The sequence below is a fragment of the Chelon labrosus genome (genome assembly GCF_963514085.1).
Source record: "Chelon labrosus genome assembly, chromosome: 18".
Lineage (NCBI taxonomy): Eukaryota > Metazoa > Chordata > Actinopteri > Mugiliformes > Mugilidae > Chelon > Chelon labrosus.
The window spans coordinates 9,437,385-9,452,264 of record NC_140351.1 but is presented as its reverse complement, the minus strand read 5'-3'; the positions used below and the strand labels follow the sequence as shown (position 1 = coordinate 9,452,264).

At 42.6% G+C, this 14,880-nt stretch overlaps 1 protein-coding gene across 3 annotated transcripts in view; it reads right to left on the bottom strand.

Moving 5' to 3' along the window:
* The window catches only part of phldb2b (pleckstrin homology-like domain, family B, member 2b), a 38,112-nt gene extending 28,404 nt beyond the window's left edge, over nt 1–9,708 (bottom strand). For all 3 annotated transcript variants that reach the window (XM_084566110.1, XM_084566112.1, XM_084566111.1), the window contains exons 1-4: nt 9,318–9,708; nt 2,708–2,764; nt 2,482–2,605; nt 625–723 (exon numbers count right to left, since the gene is read on the bottom strand). In XM_084566110.1, the coding sequence (XP_084422236.1) occupies nt 625–723; nt 2,482–2,605; nt 2,708–2,764; nt 9,318–9,350 (313 nt within the window). In that variant the 5' untranslated portion in view covers nt 9,351–9,708. The remainder of the gene's footprint in view (nt 1–624; nt 724–2,481; nt 2,606–2,707; nt 2,765–9,317) is intronic.
* Nucleotides 9,709–14,880: the final 5,172 nt, after the last annotated feature.

Genomic DNA, 14,880 nt, shown 5'->3' with positions numbered 1-14,880 from the left:
CTTCAAAGACTCTTTTCTTTCAACCACCAGATTCATTGTATGTGTTCTGACAGTTATCCAGCGCAACTTCACTCAGTAAACATTAATTTTTTTCCCCCTTTCTTAGATTGGACTTTTAGGATTTGAAGAATATTCAAGTGTATTAAGGTAATTACATTTCATTCTGTTGCAGTTTTGCCACAATAATCCTCTTAAAACGGGAAGAAAATCACTTAAGTAAGGAAGTGGTATTTATGGGCTCAGATTAGGGTCAATGAGATTTAGAGAATAAGAAAAGGATGTTCACAAATAATCATGGAGTTGGTTCTAAATAGATCTTTGTATAAAAACAGAGATTTAATTTGCATTAGAATTCTAGTCTGTGGATTGTTCTTTGCACTTATCATTTCGGAGTTCGACAAATGTAATCTCACTTTTCTACCGCATTTGTTTTCAGTGGATTAAGCCGTTTTAACAGAAGTTATATTTTAAAGTTATACACTAAACTAAGATTCAAATCTTGTTGGTTAAAGCAGGAGTCATAGGCCCTTTCATAAGATACACTTGCCAGTTCAGAAAACACCAGAAAACTGTTTCAGTGATAACATTATGAAGTCATTTCATAGAAAGTGATCTGACACCAACCTTCATTGAAGATGAGACAGTGTTCTGCCTCAATGCCAGGGCCCTGGATTGTGATATCTTGAGGAATTGGAGCATCCTCTCTGCCTATACGGGTCACACCTGGAACATCAAGATATCCACTTTGATATCAGTGGGAAAAAAGAAAGCCCATAGTATTATAACTAGGCACTGAGAGTGTGCTAGTTATCGTGTAGCTCCATGTAGCTCAGTAGAACTGAAAGTTGAATTAAAAACAGATGCCTGAATATATGTCATATACACCAATCAGGCATAACATTATGACTACCTTCCTAATATTGTGTTGGTCTCCCTTGTGCCTCCAAAACAGTTCTGACTCATCAGAGAATGGACATGGGCCTTCTGGCAACAGGGTGCACTCTGTGGATCAGGCTTGTTCCATTGCATCCTACAGATACTCGATCAGTTTGGGATCTAGTGAATTTGGAGGCCAGGTCAACACCTTGTGCTGTTTTTCATGTTTTTTTTTTTTTTTTAATAGTTGTTCCTAATCCGTTTTTGAGTTGTTCCTGTGTCAGGCTGCACCCTGCTGGGGATGGCTGCTGCCATCAAGGAGTGTCATTGCTATGGGGTGGGGGTGCCTGGTCTGGTCTAGGTGGGTGCTACATGTCTAAGTAACATCCACACGAATGAATGCCAGGTCTAAAAGTTTCCCAGCAGAACACTGTATTGTCACAAGATGGTAAATTATATATATGATGTTATGCCTGATCAGTGTAAGTGGCTTGTTATCCATTCTTTAAAAAGGGTGAAATGAAATGAATAAATTAATTTAAACTCATTATTCTTGCACAGAGACTTACAGGATATAAAAAAGACCTTCAGTTTTCATGAAATATCGTGTTCACATTGCTGGAATTCCTCACTGACGTGGAACGGCACAACGAGCTCAGAGACTGAGAAAGTGTGTGGTAAGGCAATGGAGCAACATAACTTTTAATCGATCGAAAGAAAGAGTGTTTAAGGCACGAATGAATGAATAAATAATGAATTTTACCAGTGCAGTCACATAATTTCTTATTGCACTGTTCTCATGGCAAAAAAAGGAGGGCAAACAAAAAGTGTCTCTGTCTCTGCGCACCAGTAATATAATGAGAGCTTTGTGATCCATGTCAATGTCGCAAGTGTGTGAGAGTCACCGCTGTTAAAGCCTATAATCTAATGTCAGTCAGCTTTAATTATTCGGTCTGCAGGGGCTAGTACTGAATAATTATCAGTTGTTCAAGCGTGCCTCTCACTTTATCGTGTTGTCGATCTCCCTGTCTTTGCTTGGCTCGCGTCTCTGCCGTGTGTTAGGCCTGCTGCTAACTAGAATAGTAATGAAGCTGTGGCACCTGTGGCCGAGCTGAGTAGGAGGAAGGATTACACAACACCTGTGGACGGCTGATGATAGAGAAACTGTAATTTACTATAAATACTCAACCAGCTTCATCCTGATTGTGTACATATTTGCACATATGAGCTGATTTTAACTGTTCATTCAGTTTGTGTTGCACCTTGTTAGCAAAGCATTGTCCTGCCTTTGCTGCAGCCCATCATAAAGTATTGCGTTCCCTCTGCCCCACCCCCACCTCATCTCTTGTGTAACCATAGAAATGAAGCGCAAAAGAGAAGGGAGAGCAGGGGAAGGGAGCGAAGCAAAGCAAAGAAAGGGGACTGTGAAGATCTGGTTTCACTTCAGGTCACAGATCTACGTGACCGGTGGAAAATTACATTTCAAGATCTAGTGATCCGCGTACATCCTTGATGTGCCGTACTGTATGTGAAGATGGATGGCCACCGCATGACCTGGTAATCCGACCCCGTGGAGTATATGTTTCTATATGTCGTGTGTGTTACCTTCTTTCAGCGGCAGCAGGGTGATAGCCACACTCAGCCTCCCACTGCCCAGGCTGACCAGGTGAGGCGTCGCAGTCTGGACCTTCAGCCCCTTCCCTGTGTCGATCAGGTCCAGGGGCGGAGACTACAAGCATCAGTCATAGCAATTTCATGAAATCCAGCATCATGATTAATTAATGAATCACATAATTGGTATGATTATGTGTAGGTGCGCGGATGCTCTCACCTTGGGTTCAACTGGAGATATCTGATCTGACTCTGGCTGGAACATCATCTCAGATTCCTGCACATGCAAAAGAAGAAGAAGAAAAAAAGCTCATATCATGGCATACCCAGCAGCCACATGAGAGTAACTCTCCCTCTGAAAGTGTTCCAAGGGGAAAATACCACTTGAGAGGGAACAGACACGCATGCACACACGCACAAAAGCTTTTATTGCAATGGGAAGAATTAATTGAAATGTTCCATGAAAACAGACTTCCAACGACGTGTCGGCGCAGCTCTGCCATCACACTGCACTGGATGTGAGAGGTTATAAGAAAGAGAGAGCAACGTATGAGGCCAAAGCTTGGGCTTGTGTGGACGAGGTACAGAAGTTACTTGAATATAAAATATTTGGGTTTGATTTTAATCGAACGGATAGCAGAACCACGGGATAGCTATATTCATTAGTTATATACACCGATCAGGCATAACATTAATAATCCTAATAATATGTAGGTCTCCCTTGTGCCTCCAAAACGGTTGTGACTCATCAGAGAATGGACATGGGCCTTCTGAGGGTGTCCTGTGGTGTTGTTAGTGGGGGGGCTTTGGATTGGGGGGAGGGGTTCTCTGTGGATCATCCCACAGATACAGTTTGGGATCTTGTGAATTTGGAGGCCAGGTCAACATCTTGTGCTGTTCTTTGAGTTGTTCCTAAACTTTTTTTGTGTGTGTGTCTCTGTCAGGCTGCTGCCATCATTGCTATGGGGTGGGGGTGCCTGGTCTGGTCTAGGTGTGTGCTTTCCAAGCAGAACATTGTGTTGTCACAAGATGGTAAATGTTGTTTACTTCTCCTGTCAGTGGTTTTAATGTTGCGGCTAATCGATGTATCTACTCAACGCTTGAGATCATGATTCCTTGATAAATTGTTGGGTTAATATCCATGGTTTCTAAAGGATAATTCTTCACGTTTTTAATCTAAGAAAATGCAGAATATTCTTATTTATGACAATTTAAATAAAGATAATATCGAGTCAAAATGCTACAGAAAGTCTGGGAGTATGTAGGAAGCAATGATACAGTTACGCAGACAACAGACAGGCTGAGCGAGATGAAAGGAAACGAAATCAGAAAAGGCCATGAAAGTGTGTGTGTGTGTGTTTCGGTAAACACACCCTGATCCCGTGCCAAGGACAATCCCGGCACTCACCCTGCAATTCAATGCAAGAGCAAAAACAGTCTTGCTACCATTTGTGTGTTCGCACACAATCAAAGACACAAACATATGCACACGCACTCAGACGGATGAGTGAAAAGCTTCTCGCCAAAGCAGGGATGATTACAGCATATGGGAAACCACCACAACCACATCTAGCTTTCCACCATTTCCTTCCTTCTCCTCCTCTCCTCTCTCTTTATTGTCCTCCCTCTCATCCATATCATCCCATAACAGTCTTTTAATAATCTAAATTGGTCATCTCACGTAGCTGCGTTTTATTGTCCAAAGTGTTTCCTTCCTTTCTTTTATATTTCCTCATTTGTTTTTCAGACTCTAAAATGTACTGTCCCGTTGCTGTCTTCTGTCTTTTCTGTGCATCTCCCTTCCATGTGCTGTCATCCTGTCACTGTTTTCTTTTTTCCCTTCTTTCTTCCAATCACCAGGAAAGGAAACGCAAACCCAGCTCTGTGCCGCTTCCTTTAATTCAGCGCCAGTTTCCTTTCTGAGGTCACTTCCCTCTCAGCTTTGACACCCTTTGAACAACCAACCTCCCTCTCAAACACACACACACACACTCGTATTTCAGCCACCCTCACAGCCCCTATGCACACACGAACATCCACAAATAAAGCCACACATCAGCTCTTTTGCTATCATAGTAAGATATGGGCTCCACATTCCACTGATTTTTTATTTTTTTTTATTTTACCCTCGCTGGTGTAGACAAAGCAAACACGCCGTGTGTGATGGAAACATCAGCTGGACAGATTTTTACAGAGGTCAGACAAATTTCAAAGTTTAAGGAGGACACTTTTGAACGAAAAACATTTCTCTCCTCTTTTTGTGGCCCCTGACTCTCTCCCCTCTCACGAAAATATGCTCTTTTCTTCTGCGTCATTGTTCCTCTCCATTGTCTCTCTGTTGTTTATGTTCTTCCTACTGCCCTCCTTCACCCTCTTTCACCAGGTGAGCTCCTGCCTAGGCAGGCCAAGACAAGTCTTGTTTGCTCTGGTTACAGCAAAGCAGCCATGTGATAGATATCTACACTTCACCCATTTCATCTTCAGGCTCCTTGCAGTTTTAGATTTAAGTTTAGATCAAACTTGCTATTAGACCCTCTAGGCTTGAGAGCTTAAGTATATAAATAGTATGGTGTACCGTAAATACCTCTGCATTTAATGCTGCAGTTTGATGCATGTTTTTGGACTGCAGGAACCTCTTCAAAGTTCATGTAACTGACTGTAGTTAAGTTAAAATTATAGACTAAACTGTTTGGCTCTTGATAAATTCCCATTTCAAAGTAAGTACTTTTCGAGCACAAGCGGAAAACCTTAAAAGGCAGAAGTTTACAGCGACTGCTCCAGAGCTAAGTGTGTGTTGATTGGGGGAAAAAACAGATGCAGCAACTGGCATTAAAAACATATGTAAACAGCCTTGAAAAAAATAAATCACCAAACATAAAGCTATGCGCCAACAGGGAAGCCAAGGCTCTATTAGACTTGTGCATCATTGTTGTCTGTGGCTATACCAAGAGTCGTCTGACTATTATGTCAATCTGTAATGCAAATGGAAAACAAAGTAATAACTCACTTGTGAAATGTGCTTGAATATAGCTTATATATAGATATGCTTGAAGCAACAAACCCCAAATTATCATCTGACTGTCTGCAGCACCCCTCATCTCTTCTTTCAACTGTGATTTGGGGATTTCATCAAAATAGGTGTGTTGAAATGAGTTTTAGTCACCTGCCGAACACTAAACAGCAGACAGATCAAGTTACTAGTCAATAACGTATAAAGGATTTATCAGATTAAGAACTTGACTTACAGCCATCAGATGGGTGGTAATGAGATACCTGTTTAATATTTGACAGGTGTATTGGTGTATGCCATAAACTGTATAAAGACGAACTACTCCTCAAAAGTGAAGCCAAAGTAAGTAGAGCTCCCCCTGGTGGCTGGCTGCAGTATAGGTCATAAGCTCCACCTCCGCTATGTTAGTGGATGGGACGAGGTCCAAACTAAAACACTAAAACACACGCCAAATTATTTTTTGGATAAGTTTTGTTTTAGTTATTTGACACTATAGAAACAGGATGTGACATAATTGCGACTACCAGTTGGCATGCCAACCACTCTGTAAAGCAGTCCCAAAAAAAATAATCCAACATTTCCTTGTAACTGGTGGAGGTAGAGCAGAGCGCAGTATTAATTTAACGAAAACTTGAGTGAATCTGTCGAAAGTGTGGTTGGGTCATCGATATCGTGGCTCCGCGTGGCTACACTCTCGGACCGTACAGCGCAGACTCTGCCTCCAAAGTCGCAAGATGCCGCTGCCTGTATCCCCAGGAAAATAGCTTCACGTTGGTCAATGCAAAGACGTGGGGACGCTTTGTCCATATTTATATACAGTCTATGGTTTATGCATCATCTGCCATTGTGCAGAGTGGAGATAAAGACTAAGGTCTCCAGTCAGTGGATCAATATGCAGTGTAAGGTTCATGTTGTGTTTGAAAGTACATTAACAGGTACAACTTCTAACCTAAAGGAAAAATGCTCTTGTGCTCTTGGAAATACATTTTGTAACCATTGTGGTGTACAGTGTAAGTCATAGGCTACTAAATGCACATGCAGTCTGGTTTAAAGATAGTCCAGTGCTGCAAACATTAACCTTTCATCACAAACTAGTTCCTGGAATTGAATGGTATGAAATACTTGGAAAGTTTTCCAAGATAAATGATTCTTTCTATGGGAAAGTTGACCAACAGGAAAATATCCTAAGTGACCAGCCCTGGCTTAGTTTTACTTCTAAGTTTAAAACTAAATCTAGAGTACAGCCAAACTTGACCTGAAATATTTGAAAGACGTCATAAATACACAATGCTCTTAAACTCACACTGACACAAGAACAAGAAAGCACACATGATCTCTCTTTGATCCCATCTGTAGGACAGCTGAGTCGCCCCTAGAATATCTGAAGGCAGAAATGAAGAGAGAAAGAAAGAGATGGAAATGAGAGATGATGGGGGAAAAAAAACAGACAGCGATGGAAGAGAGAGAGAGAACTCATAAATCCAAAATGAAGGAACCAGCATTCTCAGACTGTTTTCATCTCGTCCTCTTCCCTCTCTCCGCCGAGGTCCTTCTCTTTTCGTTATTTCCGTTACATCTGTTTTGTCTTTCCGTCCGTTTCGATTACCTTCAGCATTTCAGGACAAATTCGATTGTTGTTAATGTTATTAATTTGGAACAGATGCTTCGGCGCACTAGTGGGAACGCTTCAGTATGTCTGCTTTTATTCAAAAAAAGGAAGCTGCACAGTGTTATTTTACTGTTAGCCTGGGAGTTTTGCAAACGTGTATACCTACATCTTGGCACTGTGGACGGGGTTTGGTTATTGAGATAAGGGTTGCATTGAGGCAATTGCATCAATAACAAATCTTCTTCAGCACACAACAGACACAACATCAGGATTGTTCTTTACTACTTTTAATGCATATATTTAATGTTATGGCTATTTGCTTCCTTTGTGCATGTTCATTGAGGTAGCTTACCTTAGCCTTAGGAAAAGGGAGGGTTATGTTAAGTTGGCGGCGGGCCGAGGTACAAACTGGACCAACTAAGGGTGGGAAGAACATAAGGGAATGACTTACCCTCAGCTCTCAGATTACCTTTATCTTATTTGTTTTAAAATGCTTTTTTATTTTTTTACTGAGCTTTGCCTTGTTCTGTTTCTCTCTTCTCTTTCTCCATCCCTTCGTCTCTCGCTAACATGCCCCCCGCCCCTCGCATTCCAGCGTTGCCCTCTCCTCCTCCCACCTGACAAAGCCAGCATTGTATCGCAGATGCTGTTTAATACGGAGTCCCTCTCTCAGTGTCCCTATTATGGAGCAACTCGAGGGGCTAAATTGGGTTATCTTCCTCCCTTCCCTTAAATCCACAATGTATGTGCGTGTTCAAGAGTTTGATTTTAATTAGATTAATATGTTCTTTGTGCACATACTCATGGACGCAAGAAACACTTACAATGTCACTGGGTGCGAGCGTGCATTTGTCCTGTGTGTGTGTGTTTTGGTAAAAACTCTCAAAGCTGATTAACACAACTTGACCTTGAACCGCTGCTAGAACACAGCAACACTCCAACTCTCTCACACCCCGATTAGATTTTTTTTCTGTCATTTATCAAACCTGCAAGATCCTCACAGGAAAGAAAGTCCATTGTTATTGCAGCTGACTCAGTAGTGGAGGAAATCTAACTTGAATTTCTGTTGTGGGCGTGTGTGCCGGTGGAAAAGCCCAGATTTCTTTAACTGCCATATGCAGGGGATCAACTGATGTTTGGCTTTTCAAGGGGCCGGATATGACAGGAAAGGCAAGGGGGGACAGCGATTTGGTAGAGGGACACGGTGTAATCCACATTATTGACTCATGGACTGAACTGTCTGACTGCTGGATGGAAAAGAAGAAGAGGAGATGGGCTGTGCGGTGAGACCAAGAAAAATGGACGAAAAGGAAAAGAGATTAATGGAGGAACAAAAAAATAAAAAAAATAAAAGTTTCCCCAAGTTGCACCACTGGCCTCCAAACATAATATGATCCTGTGCTGTGCTGATGACAATCCAAGCCTTTACAATGATAAATCAACATTACGCATGGAATCCAAAAATCTTAACAGCCATTGGACAGTAGCTCCCTCAGTCCTCTACAGTCCAAAAACACAATGCACATTCTGCACAGTGGATATACTGTAAATCATAAGTAATACACAAGATATTTTCAGCATGAGGTAGAAATCTAGTAGCTGACAAACAGCATTTGAATTTGCAGCAACTTAAAAAAAATGCATTAGTGGAGAATCCATGTAAAATTATAGATGCACCAGTTTAGATTGACTGACAAATATATATATTTTTTCTGTCAGATGTAGAATATTCATAATCCTTCAATACACATGTCTGGCTTTTTACTATTTGCCTCACAGCATACCTGTGCACTCTCTGCCAACACTTGTGGTGATATTTGTAATGTGGTAACATGGGCAATGGTCAAGGCAATTAAAAATATAACTATATAATATAATTAAAATTTACTATAATGTTCTGTTTTGAACCTCTGTGATTGGTATTCATCTCTTTAGTGTATATTTTTATCTGCAGTGAGTGGAGTCACGTGTAACACTTCAATAGGCCTGTGCCGCCCAGGAACAAACAAAACTTTCCCTGTTTTTAATTTGCCCAGAACAAAATCTGCAGTCAAAGCCGGATGAAGTTACAGCTTTTGAGGCAAGCACTGAAAAGAGCTCACCGAGCTGTGGACTTCACAGGCCCGTTAGTGGTCACAGTGAAAGAACTTAAACATTTGGATTGTAAAAATGTGAGTTCTGTCATTTTCCCCAGTGTGCAAATGTGCTTACCATCATTGACGCGGGACTGGCCACTTCTGTCATTGTGCAGAGAAGGTCGCAGGCGGTCCAAGACTGAGGATTATTTCGCCTGACAAAGCTCCCAGAGACACTGCGCTGCTTCTCCTTTTATCCTGACAGCAGATACATTCCCTGTGCAGCGTGGGCAACCTGTGGATGCCTGAGAGAGACTTTTAACCCGGTGTCACACTCGCACACACCAAACGTACACAGACGTAAAAAAGCCGGCGGCCTCAGCCAATTGCGACGTGTAGTGGAATGCAGCAACAGCTGGAAGTGGAGCTGGAGAGGGAGCAAGGGGAGGGAGTCTCTCTCTCTCTCTCTCCCTCTCTCTTGTCCCTCTCTCTCTCTCCCCCCTTCCCTCCCTCTCTTACTCAAACTCCCACTCACACACAGAGAATAATGCGCAGGTGTTAACAGACCTACACTTGACCTTTCATCATAAAAGGTTCAAAGAGAAAAGCCCTTGGACTGACAAAGGGAGGGAGACAAAGGAGAGAAATAGGCAGACGGCAGCGAGTGAGAAAGAGTAAGAGAGAGCATTTTCTCAGACCTGCTTGGCAGCTGATGATAAGAAGCAAGGATAAGAAGAATGTTTAGCTAATGATTATTTCGACAGGGATGGAGTCTACTCGCGCCTTCGCGGGACAAAACCCAGGCCCGATGTTGTAGATTTGTATTATTGCACGAAAAGATCCAGACTGGTGAGCAAACAAACATGGGAATGTTAAAGATTCACACGACTAAAACATAAACTTTGCAATTCTTTGCTATAATACTTTGTTTCTAAAATGGGAGACCTATTACAAAGACATATGATTACAAATGTGCCAGTCACTCTGAAAGCCACCATATATGGCCACATTTCAAACTGCCACTCTTTCCACCCAGTAGATGAACTTCCTTATCGTTGTGATGGAAACCAGGCTTTATTTGGAAACAATTGGGATTCATTTGTGCACATTTTTCAGCCAGGTGAAACCTATGCGCCTTTTATTTCCATTACGGGAGGAGCAGTTTTTTTTTTGTTTTGTTTTTTGTGCAACCAAAACCCACCAGGCATACCTCAGGGGCGCAGGTGCAAGACAGACCCAACGTGACCACCCCTCATGACGAGAACAAGCCACACAGAATGTGCAGCTCATGAGCCACGTTTCATTGACATTTTTACAGAATCCTCTGACGGCTTGTTATTTGCACGTAAAATCCTCACGATTATCAATTAATCTTTGATTTCTGATTTATCGGGGGCTGCACAGAGGGAACTGATTAAATCTGCGAGCGGTGGTGGGCTGCCCTTTGCATAAGCTATGTGCACCATCTGAAAAATCTCAGCTACATGTTCTGTCACGCATCCGTCTGAAGGCACCGTGAGGCGCGAGGCAGACGGCATCAGTTCTGCATCGCAAGTAGGTAATTTTATTTGGCACAGTTTTTTACGGCATTGTTCACAGTTGATCACGGCAACTGCATAAAGCAACAACGTGATTTACGCGGAAGCATAACACAGCCTCAGTCATGCAGGATGTTGTTTAGAAGGTGCACACGGACCAACTGAGGTGTTATGCATGAAGCATTCTTACAGATGGAAGGTGATAAAGGTGGCCTCTAAAATGGTCCTCTGGTCGGGACAGAGGTCAAGAAGGGTTTGCCTACACACACACACACACACACAAAAGTGCACGGGGGGTACATGCACATCAGCAGAAGCAGGATTATCTTATCTCTCAGGCACCGAGCGGATCCCTTCATGGATAAACAGGAAGACAGCTCCTGCACCCAGGCCTGCTCTACTTTCTCCGCTGGTTCTCCATGACACCTGGTTTGTGTAGATATGCTAACTGGACAAAAGAACGTCTGCGAAAACTTTTGAATCTCAGAAGCAGATCTTCCCAATTACGTGGAGTTCACAAACCTTGTGCTGTCAGTCTGGAGGGTAAACACGGAAGCTTGGCAAGAAGGTGATGACACAATACAGGCTAGAATATGTTTATTAGGGTCTTTTATTGCAACCAACAGAATCTCCTCTAAAGAAATTAACCTCAGTATTTATTATGCTAACATGTCATGGGGCCTTGTTGCTCATCTTCAAAGTCTTTTAAAAAGGCAGCAGCTAAATGTTATCAGGATAATGGTGCCTGAAGATTGTCTCGCAGTTGCTTTTAACTTTCTTTCTTGTCAAGTGTTTCCAGGAGCTATTAAGCGATTAAGTCTCCACGGTTGCTTGCTAGCAATGCGAGCTGCAAAGCTTTCCCAGTGACATCATCCCCAGGGCCCGTGGGTTTGCGAGGGCCGGCGAAAGTCTGACAGCATTCCACAATTCCCATGCGGCCACAGGAGGCTCGAGCAGGAGCGCCGGCGCTTTTAAGAAGGGGAACTCGTATCGAGGGGCCGCTTTCATTCAGACAAACGGGTTTACAGTTTTTAATAGGTCTTAAATAGCCATTAGTTGCGTGCCTACATTCCTTTTCTCTTGAACAGATGTATCTTTTCAATTACAGCACCATGTAACAGTATACACTAGAGCACTTAGCGCCAATACTTTAAACAGAAACCACAACAAGTGGAAGGAATCATTTTGGATTATCTGACAGCTCGTTTAATTTAAGTGGAATCCCTGGCATCGTCAGTGATCCTGGGCGTTTTGAAGGTGTGCGCAGGGCGGGACTATTCATCTACGCGCTTTTAATAACACTTTGATGACAGCCGATTTAATGAAACTGACTCTATAAATGATTGTGGTTTGAGCTAGGTGCACTTTGGTCCGCTGCAGCGTCTCTCTCTGCGCGTGTTCGGTCAAGCCTTTTTCTTTCTTTAAGTCGCCTCTCATTCAGTCAGAGGGAAGCATAGCCATGAGATACGATTGTTTTTACAGCTGTTTCAATACCGTAAGTCGTCGCGGCCTGAAGGAGAACACTAACAAATCTGTGTGTAATGGATGACCTGGTCAGCTCTGGTGTCTGACATCACTTCACACCACAGATATAGCAGAGATTATACGAACTGCAACCCGGGCAGCTCATCTGTTCGGCGACTTTAGGCTGGGAATAGTTCCATGTCTGCATTTAACACATGCACGCAATGTGTAACCAAAGTGTGACAATAACTGAGACGCTGAAATGACATTTTAGTTTTTAAAGATTGCACATAGCACGATTATTTGTATAAAATGTTCCCTTTACTTGTTACAGGGGTGTTAAGTGTTGAATCTGGTAAGAGAAAATTGACATAATGAGAAATGATGGTACATGAATGCCAAATAAACCGATGTCCAGTATTGTGCAGTTGCAGATCTACTGTGAACGAAGCCTCCTTCAGGATCAAATACAGTCGCGGAGAGCTGCGTGTCAGTTTTATTACTATTATTCGGATGATTAACTTCAAGATCATGCTCGAGTTGTCGCCTTCTCCTTTGAAACCTGGGAAGCCAGCTGGGATACGGTGAAGTAAGAGGGAGAGAGAGAGAGCGAAAGAGGGGACCAATCCAAACAACAGAGGAATGCTCTCAGTCCGAGTCGGCTGCTCTGCGCTCTCCCACTTGCCTGCCATGGTATGTGTAATTACTCCACAATTAAAGTGCCTGTGCTTGCGTATGTATGTGTGTGTGTGTGTGCTTGGTGACCACTCTCGACCCTGTCAACAATGTGGCCTGGACAGAACGCACAAGTGAGTCAAGGAGTGCCAAAAGAAGGACTGAGGAGGAGTTGAGATGAAAACATTTAATGCCGCCGAAGGAACAAACATCTGTTCTGATAACACTCTCTCTCTGCCTCATCTTCTTTCTGTGATTCCAAATGAACCATACTTCTAGCTTTTCGTCCCCTTCACTGACGACAACTGGAGTCGATCATCTTTTTTTTCCCACTCCTCCTTTCCCCTGTGCTCTGTAAATCCTCTCTTCCTCGGCTTCCCTACCCTGACCACAAGAATGCAGCGTTTACTGTCACTGCACTACTGACTGTCTGTGTCATGCATAGTAATCACTGGGCCTGGAAGGCACACAAGCAGAGTGACACATTGTGAAATACACATGAAAAACATTTCAGACAACAATACTTTTTTTTTTTTCCCTACAATCATTATTTTTCATTGCTGCATGCACATTCTGTTTTATGAAACCTGGTGCAGACTTGACACGTACCATACATGCCCACATACTGTACTCTGGTGCTTTTATACATTTCCCCTACACACCTTTAACCGTAGACTGCTTCTATTTCTGCATCTCTAAATACCATAAACATTTATAGCTGCATATCTGTTTGCGTTTTATGGGAATTGTGGCACAGCTTCCACACATATTTGGCTTTCCCCTTTGCAGTTCCCCTCTACAGGTGCCGCTGTGTGCGTCTCTTGTTAAATGTGTCGAGACGGGGTTGGCACAGTGGGCTCCTCTCTCACAACAAATGACTTAACATAGAAACAAAAATACACAGAAAAAAAGCGCAGCCTGTACTTAGCCCTCTAGTTCTTTTCATTATTGCAAAACCACCAAGTGCAAAGTTTAAAAAAAAAAAAGCCAACCTTAGCTCACCGGTCAAGTGTTGACAATTATTAGTGTGCATGGAATACAGTATAAACAAAATCCACTGTCATCATATATAAAAACAAAGCTAAAAAAAAAAAAAAGAAAAGACAGCTGGACTTGCTTGGGTTTCCCTGAAGACGTTTTACCTCTCACTAAGTCCAGCTACCTTTTTAACTTAGTTTAGCTTTGTTTTTAGATCTAACACATCGTGGATGACTGAGAATTTACCCAGATACGCCTTTATGTCTTACCAAATCTATTGGTAGCCCGTAAACAGGAAGATTGTTTTAAAAGTCTAGTAATGTGATAAGAACATTTGAAAATGAAAAAAGGAACAAAACAAAAGTCCAAAATCCTCAGATGTTAAACCTTAATAGTTAAATCCCTGCACTGTATGTCCCATTTCATAGTAGTGATGTGATATATCGATCAGCCATAACATTAAAACCACTGACAGGAGAAAAAAAATAGACCATCTTGTGACAGCACAATGTTCTGCTGAGAAACTTTTGGACCTGTCGTTTATGGGGATGTTACTTAGACATGTACCACCCACCTAGACCAGACCAGGCACCCCCATGAAACACAAGGTGTTGACCTGGCCTCCAAATTCCCTAGATCCCAAACTGATCAAGTATCTGTGGGATAATCTACAGACGCCCCTCCCCTCTACCCACAGGACCCAAAGGCCCCCACTAACAACATTCTGTTGCCAGACACCACAGAGCACCCTCAGAAGGCCCATGTATATTCTCTGATGAATCATAACTGTTTTGGAGGCACGAGGAGAGATCTGCACAATATTAGGAAGCAGTCATAATGTTATGCCTGATCGGTGTATGTTTCCAGTTTTGCCCACAAAAGGAAATTCAGGAAAATGAATCTACAAAGGCAACCAGAGCTGTGGCATGACAGGATTTGGTCTGGGTTATGAAGGTGGGGAAAGGAAAAACCACTGGGCATGCCTGTTTTTTTTCCGATTTGATCTCTTTCCTCTTTTGAACTTTGCTTGTAACACTGGGGCTG